This window comes from Pseudopipra pipra, chromosome 9, assembly GCF_036250125.1.
Source record: "Pseudopipra pipra isolate bDixPip1 chromosome 9, bDixPip1.hap1, whole genome shotgun sequence".
Lineage (NCBI taxonomy): Eukaryota > Metazoa > Chordata > Aves > Passeriformes > Pipridae > Pseudopipra > Pseudopipra pipra.
The window spans coordinates 23,443,632-23,462,455 of NC_087557.1; the positions used below are offsets into that span (position 1 = coordinate 23,443,632).

An 18,824-nucleotide genomic window follows, 5' to 3' on the forward strand; every position below is an offset into this window, starting at 1 on the left:
GGGTAGGCAGACCTTTCTGAGTCTCCCAAATGACTCCATATTAGCGTACACTGGGAAAAATCAAATTGCCACAGGTTGTATGGAATTAAAGCCATCAGGTCTCAGAAGCCTTGTTCTGTTTCTGCTTATTGCTGTGTTTGGTATAAGTTCACAGGAGAAGGGACTTTTCTTTTTGAACTGTTTAAAGATTATTAGCTTGCAGATTCTCATCCTTTCGTGGCACATTTAGAGCTGCACTGGAAAGTGTTAGCATATTGGAGCCATTTCCCCAAAACCCGTGGAATATGCTCAGCCAAAATGTGACACCTTTTAAGAAAGGCCTGCATTTCAAATAGATAGGGATGATTCTGAAACTAAGATTTGGTTTACCTGAAGCTGTTTAATCCCCTCTAGTGCTGTGTGTCAGGGGGATGATGCAGCAAGGACGCAGCTGACTCACCTCGCTGGCACCGACACTTGACAGGACTGGGAGGGGTTTGTCAGATGTTGCAGCTCGTGTTAAAAAACAGGGCGTGAAGGTACTCGGCTAAGCCATTCCAGTGACTCACTTAATGACCAAATCCTGTTACAAGGTCTGCGGGGAAGCACATTTTAAGGACACTGGAAAGTCGAGTAGCTCTGCAACAATAACAAAACTTGAATTTTGGCGTGTTCTCATGAGAGTAAATTAAAGTTTTGGAGGACAGTTTGACATAACAACATTATCTGGGAGTCGCAGGAGGTGTAACCTGACATTTTGGGGCGCAATATTTCTCTAAGTACATTTCTGAACTTCCTGAGGGGCTTTGCCATTAAGAAATGTGGATATCTTCTGCACTCACTTTAAACAGAGGGCAGAGAATTCCTCCCACATGTTCCAGTCACACTTGAGATCTTTCAGTGTTCAGAGGTGTAGGCATTAACAGCAATATAAATTTAACAGGGAAAGCAGCTTCTAAAAAATGCTGTAACTTCAACATAGTATAGATCTAGTCCAAAATAATTTTAAAAATTACCCAGGCTTTATACTGAAGAAACGGTTTTACAAGCTGTTTTCCAGCTGAGCTCTGGTAATCTGGATATCAATCTAGCAACTAGAAAAATGCTGGAATGAGTTCTGTGGGGTGAACAATTCACTGTAATCTTTGTGTAGTCTTATTATAAAACTTATAACATCATAATTTACTCCTGAGATCTACAGGCCTTGGACACCTTTAAGATTCAGCTGGACAGGGTGCTGTGCCATCTTGTCTAGAGTGTGCTTTTGCCAAGAAAGATTGGATCAGATGATCCTTGAGATCTGTTCCATCCTGGTATATTGTATGAGTCTATGATTCTTTGCTGAGTACAGGAGTTGAGGATTCACAGTATGCTGAATCCCATTTTATCCTCCTAATGCACTGCTGAGATGGGTAATTCTCATCATTTGATTTAAGCATCTTACCATCCTCTGGGCAGGATTCATTTAAAATTTAATGCAGAAGTCCCTGCTATTTTCTCAACCGCAAATAAGTGATTTCTACTTTAGCCTCCACAGGGACTTTGAAAAGATATGGAGGAATGCTGCTCAACTGGAATGTTCCCTTCACTGCAGCTGTGGTATGCAGCCCACTGGTACAAAAAGAAAATAAGGATAATCTCTTTTCCCAAAGCTTTTGCTTTTTTCGTGGTGTTTGGCTTATTAATGTGTTTCAAATAAGGTTACTGGCTCTTTGTAGTCAGTTCTGCAAGAATGCAATACATACATCATCATCATCATCTCACAAAAATTAGACTTTTACAGTTGAGTTTGATGTGTAGCAAATTCAGCAAGGGAAAGGGTAAGAACTCAATTAATATTTTAGAGTATTGTCCCTAATCATAGGGACTATATCCTGTGTTTATTTTTCTTTATACATGATATTTATTTGTTATTCATAGATACAGCAGTATCAAGGGTAGTATTTAAAGGTAGTGTATATACATATGCAATAGGTCCCAAAAATATATGCATACAATTAGGCTGTTATGAACAGTATCCATGCTCTCTGGTACAAAGTCATATTAAAATTTGGAGGAAAAAATATCTTTTTCCCTCTCTGTCTGTCTCTTTTTTTTTTTTTTTTTTTTTTTTTGGGGAGTGGGGGCGTCTTTTTTTGTCCAGGTCAGTAATAGAAGTCTGACCATGGTAATTTTTAGGATACTGGGTGGGAAATCTAAGGAGATGAAAGGAAGAATAGAAGTTAAGTCAAGGAGACATAGAGCTGAGCAATCCATCATAAAACACAAGTAATATAAAATGTGTGCCTCTAGTGCTCGTTTTATTTTCATAGCTGAAACTATGAAAGGATATCTGTTAAAACTAAGTTTCCCCTCTGTCAATTTAGAATCAATTTCTGTCTCCTACATTTTCTTCTGGAATTTAAGGTAAAATCATTTTTCTTGAGGTCTAGCATCACTCTAAGGATTTGTATGTAGGAGGAGTCTTATATAAAGTTTAAGCCCTCAATTAATATTACCTTCATTTTGGGATGCCAAAAAGATTTTTCTTTAAGGTTACTGTTTCTTGTATAAGGATGAGACACAAAAGTAGCAAGGTTTATCCTATCAAAAATTGGAGAAGGTTTTTCCTTCTTATTCGATAATTAAAATATCCTTTTTGGAGCCTACTTAAAGGATTTGCTTCCTCCTTGTTCTGATGAAATCAAAAATGCAGAAATTATTTTTTTTGTCCTACTCAACTCTCTCTCTCTCTTCCATGAGAAATGAACAAAGAAGGGGAGAATTGACTTAGTAGAAGAAAAATAAGTAGCCACCAGAATTGGCAGAACAAACTCATATTGCTCCCCAAAATCCTTATCTGCACTTGGACCTGATCTAGAAAGCAGATGGGTGCTTTGCTACTGTGACAGCTCTTGGGAGCTGTCAGGAGCCTATTCCATCTATGTGTGAAGGAGCAGACTCATGCAGAATGCAGCTACATCTGATTTCCAGATAAGTGAGAATTGGTTCACAGCAGCACCTCCTGCAGCTTGGTGTCAGTAGAAAGAACCAGGTTCAAGGATTAGGGAAAGCCCTAGCACACCCTGGCTAGGATTCCAACCTTAGCACTATGAAGACTAAAGCCTGGGACGTGTTATAGGACACATTAAGCTGCTGTCTAGACTAAAGCAACCACTCACAACAATTAACTCCAGCTCAGGTGACTTCTGAGCTGAAAATCATTGGAAGTCTGGGAGGTACACCAGGGCAGTCTCACTACATGCTCCACTCCTACCATTTTCCATAGGTACTGGCTAATGCCACTGCTGGAGACAGGACACTGGGCTGTTTAGGCTTTGTTTTTAGACCTTTGTTCTGAGCCACTACTGCTATTTTTATATTATGTTCTTATTTTCATTAAGGGAGTTATTTTCACTGGGGGACTGTATAGAAATCCTTTTAAGGAGGGTTTTGGGTTGTTAGGGGTTTTTTTTCCAGTAAAAGAGTGGAATTTCTGTGAGGATCTTTAATGATATCATAGCCTAATTTTTCATTTCAGTAGTCAGACCTTATTTTGCCCATTCTCTAACACGAACAGTTTTGCTGACTTTCACTGAAGCTGAAGTTGCTCAGAACTGTTGAAATACACCCAGATGTCATGGCCTGAAACAAAGGAAATCCTACTCAGCTCGTAGGCAGCAGCACACACAGGGCAGCTCTGTTCCTCACTCTGTAAGCCAAGAAAATCCAGGCCTTGTTGCATTTATTTGCTTCCAAGTTTCAAAAGTTCAGTCTGTGAACTTCCCAGTGCCCTGATAAACTATTTAATTTGAGCAGTAACTGCAACATAACTCCTAAGCAAATGTTGCAGTAACATTAATATTAAAATCTCTAAATGCTACTGGAGTTAACTGAATTTTCTGGACAGCTGGCAAAATGGAGAGTTACATCATTTGTTTTCCATTGCCCAAGAGAATTAGTTTTTGAAAATAAACTTGTGAGGAATGTACTTACAAGGAAGTCTAACTATAAAAATAGTCTGCAGTGTACAGTGAAACTTTGATTTTCTTAGATAAACTGAGGTTGGTAATATTTAGGATGTTGTAATTTCTTACTGTGGTGTGTTTACTTGAGGTATACCCAAGAAATTGTTTTAATTTATTGGTCAACTGTGCAATATAGTTTGCAGATCAGCAGCCTTAAGCCTTTGGAAATAAGTTACCAACAAAGGAAAGCACGGGTTTAGTCGGGTGTTTCCAGTTCAGGCTGAACAGGACAAAAGTTGTTCATACTTGTGTGTTGCTTTGGTGTTGATGTGGTTACATGTACATAATTAAGAGCAAAATTTATCACATTGACTTAGAGATTAAAGCATGTAAATACCTACAGTTAAGCTCTGCTATCCATATTCCATAAGCAGGGAGGAGGATCTGAGTGTTCCATTAGTATTACACTCTCTGGTTTATGTTCACTAGTTCTGATTATGCTGTTTCTAGTCTGCCAACTAGAGAAAAGATGCAGCTCTTCTGAATACAGCAAAACCAGTAGCAAGTGAGCTGTTGTCTTGTCAGTCTTTCAGATTTTGGCTTACGTATCTGACAATTTTAGACAAAACAAAATCCTACCCACAGTTTTCCCTGATCCAACTGTCACTTACAGATTGATAACATTAACCCATTCTGTCTGTGAAATGTTGCATCTACTTTGCACTTTTGGATGGGAATTTAACCTGTTAAATATCAGGGGTGATGTCTCATACATTTAATTACTACAGAGTCACTGCATTAAATTTACTGATTGCACTGAATTTCTAAAGCACAAGGAGGACAGGTCGTGGAACAATCTTAAACCCTTTGTCTTGACTGTGGAGTTAACTTACGATTTCTTTGTGGTTTTTAACTTTACTCCTTTACACCCACAAATCCTTAGCTGTAGTATTGTAGTACTTCAGACATTTCAGGGGATAATCAGTGTGGTGTTGGTGGTGCAGTGTGAAGCACAGGTAATACTCTGCAGCATGTAGTGCTTGGCTGACTGAAGTGATGGCTGTCATTTCTGTTCCCAGCAGCAACATGGGCATATTCTGTAGTGTGAGTGCTCAGACTGTGTAATTACTTTTTGGAAATGTTTGATTTTTTCATGTACAGAGAAACTCTGCAGTATGAAATCTGCCATTCTCTGGGGTTTTTGCATGTATTCGATAATCCTGTGTCAGGATTGCTGATGTTAAGAAATTCAGGCACCTAGATACAGTTTTGGGAGATGGACAAATTAATAGACATAAATATATATATATATGTTCATAGTTGTATGTGTGTGTACCCTCATGGAAAAAATCCAGATGGAAAAAAATGGCATATATGGGAAAATCAGGACATATGGTAGCTTTAAATTAAGTTGACTTTACAGTGAAGGCCTTGCCTAAGGCACAATAATGCCAGCAGGAACAATGCCTCCACTTAGGCAAGTTGTGTGTTGGGCAGAGGGCTCTGTGGAAAGGCCAGGAAGAACTCTCTGGTACCATGTATCAGATTGTTTAAATGGGAAATCAGTAGACTTTATATTCCAGGCACTGAAAATTATTTATGTATGCTTAGGTTCTTCCAACCAAAGCATAAGTTAAAAAGGAATTTTGGTTTCTGAACCTTCAGGGTTCATTTCAACCTTAATTTTCAAGCTTTTCTTGGCAACCTTAAAGGCCAGAAAGGTCCTATATTTTGCTGTTTTCTTGTTGGCTTTTTTTTTTAATTAAAGCTCAAATAACTCATGCAAGCTCTTAACTCCAGGGTCTGGAGCTTTATTTAAAAAGCCAAACAAAAAACTGGAAAATATTTTATAAAATCTTGGTAGCCGGTAAAACTGAATTTGTTTTCTAGAACAAGGCAGAAAATAAGAAAGGAGCATCTTTCAAGCAGATAGGCCTTGTTAATCTAAAATGGGACAAGGAAAACTTTTATCCCACTTCGTTTTTACTTTTGGATGGCATTTGAATTGGCCTTGTGTGTTTGGCAGCTCGTCTGCTGAGCCGTCTGTTTCAGATTATGAATGCTCGGAGGGCACATTGCACCCAGGGAGACACTTCCCCCAAACACAAGAAATTGCAATTGGATTTGCAGTTTAGTGATCTGTAAATATGAACGTGCATGTACATGTGCATGACACATCTAAATGAGCTCTGTTTATTTAGGACAACTTGAAGCATTCATACAGCTGGAGAAACCCAAGGGAGGTTAGAAGTGGAAAGCCTTAGTCCACGTTCACTGTCCTGTGCCCCTGTCAGGGCAAAACAAGAGAGAACCACCTAAGGTTCAGGAAATTCTCTGGACTGAAAAGTTCTTACTGGACTAAGAGCTAATATATTAACCAGCTTTACAGCCCACTTAAACCATTTCTTAAAGGGATTTAAGGGCAGAGAAGCTTCAATTTGGCTCCCTCCATCAATGAATCATCTCCGGTCCCATCACAGTGCTAGAGGTGAACAGGGTAGTGAATCAGAATGCTATAACCAACTAAGTACTTCTTGGCCAGGAAAGAGGATTTGATCCATAAACTTTAATGGTGCATTAGGTAAATTTCATATTATTTATGGCATGCTACTAGCACTTGTCTTTTTCATCTGCTTTGAACATACTTTTTTTTTAAAGAATATACTGCTTGTTCCACCCCTCCCGTTTCCTTCCCTTCCCCAGAATGCTGACTCAATTCCTTTTACTCTTTCAGTCAGCTTGCAGTTTTAGGCATTTCCTTGTCCAGTTTTCAGGGGAACACACTTTACTTCCCTCTCATCAGCACTGTGCAGCTCTGTTGCAGCTGCTGAATCTCATGCTGGCTGGAGATAGAGATTTCTTTGCAAGCAGTAGATACTGACAGAAGACCATCTGCTCTTCATGGAATTCACTGAAACTTTGGACTTGGATAGCAGTTGTGCAGTTGTGTATGAGAAGCAAATTTGGCAGTGATGGAAGGAATGGTAAATCTAGAACCAGCCAGGAGACTGGAGGGATAAATGTAATTTTGTTACAGGTTCTCCTTCTAGATAATTTTATTTCTTTTTTTATAAGTTTTCGCATTAGTCAACCCCCTAGACTGTTTGCATTATCAGCAAAGTTTGAGAACTCTGGAGATGAGGATCAGACTTAAGCAATATAGTTTTTAATAAATTGTGAACAGAGCATTGACCACATGTAGATGTATTGTTTGGGCAGATCTTATTCAATATGCATGAAGAGACTTAGTTATGATATTAGGTTGAGTCAGGTGCTTGGAAATATTCCTTCCTGCTTGAAGTGGCACACACAGTTCATTTAATCAGATAATTGCATTTGTGCAATTAGATGTGCAACATCTAAAATTTTAGGAATTTTAGTTTTTGTAATATGTTTCATCTGCTCATCTGCTCAAAAATAGATCTTTATATTACATTGCTCACTCAAGTATTAAGTTCTATTGCTTTTTAAATTATTAATCCCAAAAGAGCTACAGGAATTGATGAACATTATTCCATCAATGTTACAAAATTGAGGTACCTGAAAGAAAAAAGAAGTCTAATGAAAATTTTGCTTTTTTGAATCCTGTTGGTAGAATAAATGCTTTTCCCATATGAGCAATTTGTGAAGTGATTGCAAAGCCATAATGGCAGGGGACAGAACTGCAGATATGTATGAAAGTCAAGCTGTATAATAATGGTAAAGGGGAGAGAGCCAGATTCTGTGCTGGTTTTAGAAGCTGCCAAGGACGTAGGTGCTGTTTTGGGCAGGAGAACTCTTTTAGCCTAATGCCATCTGGATGCTTTCCTCTGTGCCAGTTGTTGTATGGGCCAAGCCGCCTGTCCTGCCTCTACCACATTTCTTGAAGTAGTAATTAGATTAAAAATACAGTATTTTCCAGTTACCTGATTGGAAACATATCCATGTAGTGCTTTAGAAACCCAAGGAAGCAATCCAAGCTTCTGTCAGAGACTTTATCAGAAGTTTCCTCATCCATGTCCTGAAGCAATCTTTGAGTACTTCTCTCCTTTCAAGCCTCCTGACTGTAGGATCTGCTCCAATTTGTTGTCCAATGAACATGATAAATAGAGTTAAAACACACAACAAACCTCCACAAACCCCTGCCCAAGATCTTCTGTTTCATTCTTTTAGTTAGGAACTAGATACCTGTGTTTATAAATACAACAATATAGGTTTTCTTCACCTTGATCTCTACAAGGTGCCTGTATGGTTTGTATTTTTGGGCTGGCAGTTGTGCCATCTAGCTAATGGATTTGTTCTGTAGTCCTATGTAGGAGACCCATAGCTAACTTTTAGTCTGGGATTTATTCCCTGTTTATAAGAATTGAGTTGAGTTAAATTAAGTAACTCATCTATATATTCATTTTACAGTTAATTAAGTAGCTCTACTGATGAATTTGGAGTAATTTTTTTCTCATGCTCATCTGTATGTATGTAATTTACCATCATTAATGCTATCACAAGGAAAGGAGACAGAAATTCATGAAATTATTTTTTACAGATATTTCTGTAAGGAAAATCATTGGGGTAAACTTGATTTAAACAGGAACAAATTCTGTATCTTCAGTAAACAGGAAGAGACTGACAATCAAGAATGTTTCAGTTTTGGATGTAGTTTGAATGCCTTTTGAATCATGGAGGTTCTTTTAGGAAGAATACATCCTCTATTTGTGCAAAACTCATCCAGCTATCCAACCTTATGTAGCTTATATGGCTTCTTCCTCTGTCTTATACCTAAAACCTCAATACTTATCTCCTTTGGACCTCAGTGTTCTTTGTGTCATTTTTATACCTCATATCTATTTGTCACATGAGCACCTTTGGGGGGGGGGGGGGTCCTTCTAAAGAAGGTCAAATTTGTTTGTCATTAAACTGATTTGAGAAATCTGGATGGTTTGATACTTGTGCATCATCATCAATAATTTTGGTAATCTGCTGTAGATAGCTATACATTCTTCAATTGCTTCTCAGCTTTTGTGCATTTTATTTAAATTAATATTACCAATAACAGTGGGAGTTAACAGAGTCTTCCAGATTCTGTGGTGCATTTTTAAGACCAGAAGATATTTAAATGTAATTTTATTTGTAAACTGAGCAAGTCTGATTGAAAAACAGTTGTGAACATGATGTAGTTTTCACAGTCACGGTGATTATTACACTGGAAGTATTTTCCATGCCTTTTTAAAGTGCTACTAAAACTCACTTAAAGAAACTTTTGTTATGCATGGTCACCAGACTTTCATAGCTGTAGCTGTTCTATAGCTATATCTCTTTATAGATATATCAGCTTCACCTGCTGAACAGGTGAAGCTGATGAAATACCTTTTATTACAGATAACAGGATAGGAACATAAGGTGACACAGAGGTGAGCAAGTCCTTGTCAGCTGGTGGAGTTCAAATTCCATTAATACCTTTTTGCATCTGACCAGACACGTGCACACCTTAAACTATTCCATTAAGGCTGAATCACTGCTGCATTACTTCAGCAACTCAATCTTAAAAAAAACCAAACAAAACCAGTTAGACAAAAAAATCAGACATTAAGCAAATAATTTGGTTATCTTTAAGGATATTTTGTGTTTCGATTGCATTGTGTGTTTAACTAAATGAGAACATATGTTGAATTGTGAATGTTTACTGCACTCGTGCTTTACAGCAATAAGAGAATATTCAGTCTTTGATATTTAGCAGTCATATTTATGTGTTTAAAACATTTTTCATAAAGGAAAATATTTTAGGTGCTATTTCTTCGGTCAAGTTACATTCCTAGGACCAAACTGATGTAGAAGAATGAAAAAATATAATTGCACATCAATTACTCAGTAGTCCAAAAAACAAAGAGAGGTTTCAAGGCAACATTCCTTACTCTTACATGTTGACACCAGTGGGATTATATGTTTTGCACTTAAGGGAACATTTTGCCTGCTGGTGTTGTGCAATAGTTGGCCGAGTAACAGAAGAGATTCCTCTCCCTGCTGCAGAGCTGTAAATCAAAAATAATCCACATGGTGGTTTCTCATTTATGGCCATACAGCAGGATTGTGGTTCTGAGAAGGGGAAGTGCAGCAGAAGGAGTGTCTGTGGAGATTCCTAAAGACTCACACCAAGTTCCTTCTGCCTGCAGAAAGAACATTGCAATGTGGTGTTTGATAGATTTCACAAAGTGCAACCTGCAGTCCCCTTTGTATGATTTAAGAAAATTTTTAACTACTATTGTAAAATTAAACACAAATATAGTGTTGTCTTGAATGTGTGTTTTGCTGTTAGTGCCTGAATTGTTGCTCAGCTGGAAAACTGGGTTGCAGGTAGTAGGTTACTGTGATTTGGGATAGTTATTTTTTTTGTCTTATGACCAACATTATTGCATCAGTGTTATTTTATTTTAGTATTTTCCAAACCATTTACATTGTTATGATTGTAATTAAGACTAGATGAATAAGAAAGGAAATTGAGAAGGTAAGAATATATAAGATAAAAATAATTAGGAGGACAGGAAAGGAAAGTCTCAGTAAGAAACACCTGCTAGTATCAAGATGTACAATAATGCTACAAAAATGGCATCATTTCATAAACAGTCATGAGTTTGTCTTACAGACAAACAATTTCATGAGAAGAAAAATTATCGAATAGTCAATAATATGCTCTTTTACCTAATTACTTCTTGTATTTTATAATTTTGAAATTAATTAATGATCTTTACGAAGTGCAGAGTGAACTAGTTTTAGGTTAGGGGAATGTTGGGAATTCAGTATGTAGATTATATTTTTTAATATTTTCTAAAAAAAAAAATCATCTTATAATTGTTTCAAAAAGGCAAGTCATACATTCCCTGGATTTATAGTATAGACAACATGCCTATGGAAACAGGGAGCAGAAGAAACTGGTGGCAGGAGCCTTCCTGCCTGCTACTTTGTAAACATATTAGTTTTCAACCCTCATTTTGGTTTAATATACAGCACACACTACAGTATTGATGTGTTTAATTTATAATGAAGACTGATGCTGTTTCAGCAGTGATATTGCTTGTTCTGTTTCTGTCAGAACATGTATTAAGCTGTTCAAGGAGCAGTGAAATCTCCAACTGCTACATTAGCTGGACATCATGTCTAATTAATGCCTACTGAAGATTTTTCTGGGTTTCAAATATGGTCTTGAATTAAAAATGCCACTTTGCTGTCTGTCACCCAGCTAATTACATAGAGGTCAAGCTGACCTCTTGTGTATATCAACATTTTCTCTTATTCTTTTGCAGCATGAGGTGTAGCCCCATGAAATTGGCTCATATAAATTAGGTTGAGAAAATATGCTTACAGTCTTAATGAAAAGATAAATTGTGTATGTTTTAAAATGGCATAGATGGGTCTGTACTGCTGCATTTTAGATTTGCCATCTCTTCCATCAAATGTAATTGTTTTGAAGAGATTCACTCAAGCCCTTTTCAGGTTATTTTCAACTATAACAGTCCAATCTCTTAATAAAAATTCAAGATTTTTTGTTCTGGTTATCACAGTTCAAAAATAATTTTTGCCTTTGGGATTCTGAATATTTGCAGTATAAATGACATCATTTTACATAAACAAAGAGGTACAATTATTCCATAGTATGCTCTGTTTCTGCCAGATGAAGAAGTTAAATTCAGATATATTAAAGTATTTCTGAACATCTGAAAACAATTTAGAGGTGAAGAAATATGCAGTTACCTTAATATCCTAGTTTGTGCTTCTTTAATACTGTTACAGTTTTGTATAAATTTGATCATCTCACAACCCACTTTGAAACAAGGCAGCTAAAACTTTGAAAGCCCACAAACCACCTTAAGAAGCCAAGAGCACAGCACAAGAGGAATTAGCAGATCATTCCTCTACAGTTTTCATAATGATCACTGTACATACTCTAGTAGCTAGACATGCTGCTAGAAGATACACTGTAGGACTCATACATTACAGGTTTTGTGCAGAAAAACACCCATAAATTAACAGATCTCTATGGAAGGAAGGTCAGACAGAGTCAGGCTGTATGATTGTAATATTCTTTTGTGGCCTTAAAACATACCAGCCTATCTGTAACCCTCTGTCTAGAAAACTTGCAGGTGCATAAAATGTAAAGAGCACATAAAGCATATCCTGGGGTGATTTCTAGTTAAAGGCACGCCTGCAGACGTGACTCCCTAAACCAGCTTGTGCCACTACTCCTGGAAAGTACCCTGAGATTTCTGATAAAAGGTGCCTTCAGTCCAAAGGTCATCCAAGTTTTGTATGATGATCTTCCTCGTTTCTCAGGAGGGATCTCTCAATAATCCAGGTGTGGGAAAATGCTGTTTGGGATCAGGAGGATGGGTGTCGCTGGGCTCTCTGAACCCTGTGCAATGTGAGACAGTCTCTGTTTACCTGTGAGCAGGTTCCCTTGTGCTGTGTTCTTTGACCATAGAACAGTGGCTGTTTTTTAAGCCAGGATCTTGTGTGTTCGTGCACATGGTTCCTTTAGTTCTGAAAAACTCAGAATGGTTTAATCCTTCTGACCTTTAGATCCCTGATTCTGTATATACAATAGTGGAGCTACTAATCTGCTTTGCTCTGGAATTCCAAAGGGCTGGGTACGTCATTCCATGCTCAGGTATGCAGGAGGCAGGAGTGAGTCATTCCTCTCAACCTCCAGTGCTCATGGGCTGTAGTAACACTTTTCCTAGAACGAGCAGAACAAGTCATACTAAATGCCTGTGTGATGTTTAGGGCTTCCTGTGTGCTCATCCATGGGGTAAACAAGGCTATAAGAAAGGAAAGGATGGACACTTTTTCCAGGGAAACCAGTGGATATGATTAAAATGCTCTTAGGCGTGTTTGCTTTACTAACAAACACATTTGGTGATCGTAAGAGATTTATGAAACACAGAGGTCACTGGTGTCTGACTCTGACTGATGTAAGGCCTTTCTATACTGTCTTGCTGCAGCACAGGTTTCAAATTCAACTGTACCAGTTGCTTTATCCTCTTACAGAGTGTCTTACGGTGGGGATTTGTACCAAAATGGTTATGCTGCTGCTGTGCTTGCTGCACTGCAGCAAGGCCCAGCCTTCACTAACCATTTGGCTGGGTTTGATTTGTTAGCAGTCACTTGTCTGTCCAGTGTAGACATAACCTTATGCATTGTCCTTCTAAAGAAACAATAAAAATCACTGAGATCTGGTACCCATTTGTCAAAATGTCAGTGCTTAGAATCATAGGAAAATCCTATTATACTTACAAATATTAGCATGCTAATACTGTTTTCCATGTCCTTTTGGTATCATGTGTCCTGTAATAGAGGATCTTATGACAAAACAATCAACATATAGCAGTTATTACAGAGCAAATTACAGATAAACACATTTCCTGCAAGAGTATTGGTGTTGAAGTGAAGAGATATAAGATGAAACTGTTACTTTAAGTTCTCACACTTCATTGACCTTTTAACTTTCTTATGTTCTTAACAAGCTTTCCCAAAAACCCAGCACAGAATCCTACCACTCCTTACACAATACTCAGTGCAGAAGATATTGCAAAAGGTCAGTATTTGTGGGGTCTGTAAGGGAGAGACAGAAAAATGAGATTTCCACTGAGGAGCAAATGTAGGAGAGGTACAGTTGGAAAGTCCCCTAATTCCAGAGTTCAGGAGATCTTCCGCCCTAGCCAAGCCCTAGTGAGTTGCTCATGGCTAAACCAGAAAGGCAGTTGGAGGGCATTGTTTTGCAAACCTACCAACAGTTTTTAGTGGCTGTAATTTTTCTCTTGGCAGAAAATAAGTATGAAGTCCAGTTTTATGACTTGATGTCAGGTGATGACATTTCAGCTCCAGCTTAGAAGCAGAGAGCTGTTTCCTTCTGAGAGCTGTCATTGTAGATTTGTACAAACCTGCAGTACAATAATTTATTGTCAGGAGGCTGACAAGTGCTGTTGTAGTTGTTACAGAGATATCTGAAACTCTGAGCTGGTTGTTTGAACTCAGGTGGTTGGAGGCATCCAGGACAATTTGTCTGTGAGATGCACAGAATGATCAAGAACAACATGACCACACTAATTCAACATTGGTTGTATGAAACCCATTATTATTTTAATTTGCAGAGGCCACAGTGGTTATCATGAGTTATTCTTGCCCTCTGACTGTGGACAGAGTGGTCATGGGTGATGACTGAAAGTCCACCTGTCTCTCAGAGGAGCCAAGTGTGCTGTAGGCACTGCCAGGATGAAGGTACGTAACCACATACCTGGCACTGCCTGCTAAAGTTCCTAAGCTGCAAGTGCAACTGCTGCTTCTGCTCAGGAGAGCTCCACAGCAGTATGGAAAGGCTCTCTGGAGCAGTGGACTGCTGCACACTTCACAGTTTGAGGGACAAAATGGTGGGTTTTGTTGTTGTGTGTATTTTCTAACCCAGAGGCTCCAGGAAGGGTCAGGCCTTCATGAGTGTTCATTTGGCCAGAGCACCCTTATTCCAGAGCCTCGCTGCACCCGAGGGTCTAGTCCTGGACTGGATGGGAAACACTTGATGCAATACCCAGCAGAGAGAAAGGGAACAGCAGCAAGAACACATCTGCTCAGCCAGACAGCCTACCGAAAAGATCGTCCTCATAGCAGCTCTCCACATCAAGCCTCTAACTCCAGAGCTGGGTCCCAGGGCGCTGTTTTGCATTTGCCTTCTGTTTGCAGTGAGAACACATCAGCCTGGGTGTAACCTCTCTCCTGAGAGGCCACCAGTCCCTGCCAAGCTGTAGCCGTTCTCCTTGTCCTGGAGAGGAGACTGAGAGACTGAGAAAACAACTGCAAGAGCAAAGGGCACACACATGAGATCATGGGAGCCGATGGAAACCCTGGACCTCCAAATCCCTACCAAGAGGCCCCCTCCCAAATACTAATGGCCTCAAACACTGCCGTCCCCAGGAGACACAGCTGTAGTTTTACAATCTTCCAGTTTAATTTCCAGGTATTAATTATGGTGGGATAGTGTTCTTATTTTAATCAAAGAAGAAAAATATCAGCCTGGAATTATAAAAGCCTGTGGTGTTTTCTAGGGATTTTACTTAGGAGAGAATAAGTGGAGTAGAGAATAAGTGGAGTGACAGTGCGTATGTGAATGGTGTGAATATTTTTATGTCCATTCTGTTTGGTTTTTATATTTTTCCCCTCCGTGTCTTCTTTCTTTTGTTGGAAAAATGACTGAGAAGCAGGTCGGTAAAGCAGTACTTTTATAAAACCTTTATTAGAGAGGAGGTGGGAAGGAGGGATTCCACATGTTTCATGACAGCTGATGAGCAGTTCAGGATGACTGCCAGCTGAGGAACGATGGGATGCAGAGGTGGGGTATGAGAATGCAACTGAGCTGAGGAGGACGAAAAAAATGCGGTGGTAGAGAATTAAGAACAAAGAAAGAAAACAAAGCATGTTGGGAAACCTTTCCAATCATCAAGTATGACTTCAGGTGATTTTCTCTTATTGTTCCCAATGTGTATTTCAAATTTAAGTTTGTGCCTAATCCATCTTGGGGTGAAGTATAAAAATAGGAACATTTTTTTTCTGCTCTCAGTGACTGATGTGTGCTGTGGTAGGGCAGAGCTCAGAGTAGGAGTGAAATATTCAGTGTGTGGGAGTGAGCAGGTACAGGAGGAGCAGGTGAATAAGTGGTGACACGAGTATCGTTTTGAGCCAGTCCATACACCATAATTTCTCACAGGTTTGGAGAACGTGGTGCAGTTTGCTCCCCACTCCAGCTTGCTCCTCGTTCTCTTGCTGCCTGTGTTGTCTCAGTCTCTCCTGTCATAAGGATAGCTCATCCCTTTCTTCTGGTTTCCCCCTCCAAGAAGACCCACTGTTCCCCTGAGTACAAACAGTCAGGAGAAGGACATATACAACCAAGAGTTGCCTGGGCTGGCATCTGATTTCCAGTGAGTGGAGGGAGGCAGGAGGCTGAGCCTAGGGCTGCTCCTTGCTGCTGCAGAGCCAGGAGAGGATGCATCGGGTCAGGACATCCTGCTGGGCTCACGCGCCACTTCCTCCTGGGCCCTGTGCCCAAACGTGTTGCAACCAAGCCCAGACCTGGTGCACCTCCTGTTTTGGGACTTCCCCCACCTGTGTCATGACTAGACTGGAGAACCGTAACCGTTCAACATGCTGGAAGCATCTCCAGCAGAAGCAGGGCCAACAGGGAAGGTAAGGGCAGGCCAGGAGCAGGAATGTTGGCTGCCGTACCAGGCCGAGGGTTCCGGCTCCGGGTTTTTGCTGCAGCCGCCTCGAGCAGGCTCCGGCTCCAGCGCCCGTGCTCCGCGCCCGGTTTTGCTGGCGGCCGCGCCGCCGTGAGCCGGCGGGGGAGGCTCCGGCTCCGTCCGGCGGGCGGGCGCGGATCCGGTGCCGGGATTTGCCCGGGGCCGGCTGGGGAAGTTGCCGAAGTTGAGCGGCGAGTGGCGGGGCCGCGGCGCGTCCTTCCTGCGGCCCGGCCGGGGGGATGGAACAGCATGGCCGCGCGCCTCTCCCTGGCACAGGTACCGGGATGGGGCTGCGGCCGGGGCGGGGTGGGACCGGCGCGGGGCTGCCCGGGCGGCCCGGGCTTTGTGCGGCCGCCACCGCCCCGCAGTGCTGCCCCGCCGCTGTCAGGTGGCGGCGGGGCGGGGGTGTGTCCGTGTGTGTGGGAGAGGGAGGGAGAAGGCGAGCGAGGGGCGGCGGGCGGGCAGCCTTGAGCCGCGACCCGGGCGCGCCGCGGGTGGGGAACGAAGTGCCGCCCGGCCGCAGGTGCCTGTGCCCGGGAATAGGGAGACCCGGGCGGGAGCGGCCCTGGGCGGGCACAGCGCGGGGCTGCGGCGGCCGCGGTCCGTCTTTTGTCTCTGTAGGACACGGGGCGCTGGGTGGGAGCGCAGCGAGCCCGTCCCGCGAACCCCGGGTGCGGGCGGTGCTCGAGGGCGACAGCGCCGGGATGAGGTGCCCGTGCCCGTGTCCGGCCCCGCGGCCGCCGCGCTGCCCTCCGCACACACCGGCACCGGGGGCTCTCCGGGGACATGGGCAGGTCAGCCCGGGACGGAGAGTCTCGTTCCTTGTAGTCACAGAAACACGTCTCCGAAGATGCTCCTTGGAAGTCGTTTTACCGTGGTTTCGGTGTGGGGACACCGCTGTCGCGTACTGCCCGCACAGGTGTCTCACGGTGAAGAGCTTTGCAGGTGATGGCCCTGAAACTTGGAGGCTCTTGGCAGCGTTTCGTGCTCGGGTGATCTCACATCACCTCAATCTTTGTTGATTGCGTTTTTCCCCCCACGGTAATAGAATCGCTTCACGCAGGTTATTCTACACCGTTAGGTCTATGTTTTATTCCCTAGAGCTGCGATAGCTAATGAACTGCACTTTTTGATACTTTTTAATTTCATTTAGCAGTGATATGAGAAATTTTCACTCTTACCTGACATAAGCCTGAGACAGGCCTGTTGGTGCACCCTCCTGCCTTGGGATGCTTCAGTCTGAGAATCCGTTGTGACATTCACAGAAAGTAAAGCTGGTACATAAGCATGAATTGCTTAAGGACATGGAATTTGGCAGCAAGGCTGCTCAATTTGCAGTTACTTATGTAGTTGACTTTTGAGAATATTATCAACCACTTCAAGGAAAGAAAGAAGGATAGTTTGGTTTAAATGTGAGCTTCAAATATGTGGAGAAAATTGTGTCTTTAAGGGTCTAAAGGTACAGAGTTTTGAAGTATAGTAGGTTTTGTGAGAGCTTGCTTTAATATTAAAATTGCTAAGTTATCCTTGTCTGAGTCTCTTTTTCTACAGTCTTCATGCCAAAGAAAGAAGTTTAAAACATCTGCTTACTGAAGAGGACAGAAGTTTTCACAGAGCAGCAGCCTTCGTTCTGCTGATCTAAAAGCATGGGCTGTTCTGGCTCTTGTTTTAGGGAGAGGAGCAGAGTGTCTGCTCTGGTGTGTTCTACAGCAAGACATTATTGCTTACAGGCTGTGTAATCCTTTCATTGTAGAATTTATTTACTTTTTTGGTCACATGAAAGGGGGACTAAATACGAGTGTGATAATGTTGACAGAAGCAGAAAAATCGGCAGTATCCTTAAAACCATTGTGACTGCAGCTTACATCAGTGGTTAAACTGAGGGAGCTATTTCTGTGTGTTGAGCATTTGTGTAGGGGTTTCTTTTTTTGGTTTGTTTGGTTTTTTCTGTCTTGCATTGCATAAGACTCATCTTAGAAAGTCGAACAAGCCTAAAGATAATTTTTTTCAACATAGGTTCTAACTTGTGGAGTTATCAGGGCTGTGGAAAGTCCTAACAAATGGTGAAGTGTCCTGAATCTGTTGAGATGAGCATGAGGAAGTGAAAATGCCAGCATGGGGGTGGGGAGTGCAGTGATGGCTGCACTGAGATCAGTTACTGACACCAGCAGTAAAAGTGTGCAGAGCAGTATGTTCTGCTGTACATCACAGACAGAGAGTAAGAGGAACATCAACCTGCACTCAGGCTCACAGTCATGTCTGATTTTCTGTTCCCTTTGCCGTGTTTGGTTTGACAGTGCTTTAGCAGGGCTGGGACGTTGGGTATTTCCAAATGAGACGAGGGTATTTTCGCATGATTTTGCAGCTGCAGTGTCTGAGAGGGCTGCACATCCTTTATTTGAATAGCAAAGCTGTAATTTCACTGATTTGAAACTTTTTGGTGCTAATTGTATTATGTCGGCTGATAAGTAAAAATGCTTCAGGACCGTGCAGCTGTAGTGAAATCTATTACACCAAGTATGCTTGAACCAGGGTTGCAAACTGAAGGGGGTTATCTCCTCCTTCTCTCTCCAATTTATCAATAATCTGAAGTATCTTTTATCTCCCCGTTTTGAACCCATTTTGCAACATCTTGTTGCCACTTGCG

The 18,824-nt window shown here is 41.4% G+C and overlaps 1 protein-coding gene across 7 annotated transcripts in view; it reads left to right on the forward strand.

Moving 5' to 3' along the window:
- The window catches only part of EPS15 (epidermal growth factor receptor pathway substrate 15), a 68,827-nt gene that overhangs the window by 4,048 nt on the left and 45,955 nt on the right, over positions 1–18,824 (forward strand). For 4 of the 7 annotated variants that reach the window (XM_064665239.1, XM_064665240.1, XM_064665245.1 and 1 more), the window contains exon 1: positions 16,133–16,453. The exons of the other annotated variants lie outside the window; for them this stretch is intronic. In XM_064665239.1, coding sequence (XP_064521309.1) covers positions 16,148–16,453 — 306 coding nt within the window. In that variant the 5' untranslated portion in view covers positions 16,133–16,147. Of the gene's footprint in view, positions 1–16,132; positions 16,454–18,824 lie in introns of those variants that run through there. 7 annotated transcript variants of the gene reach the window in all.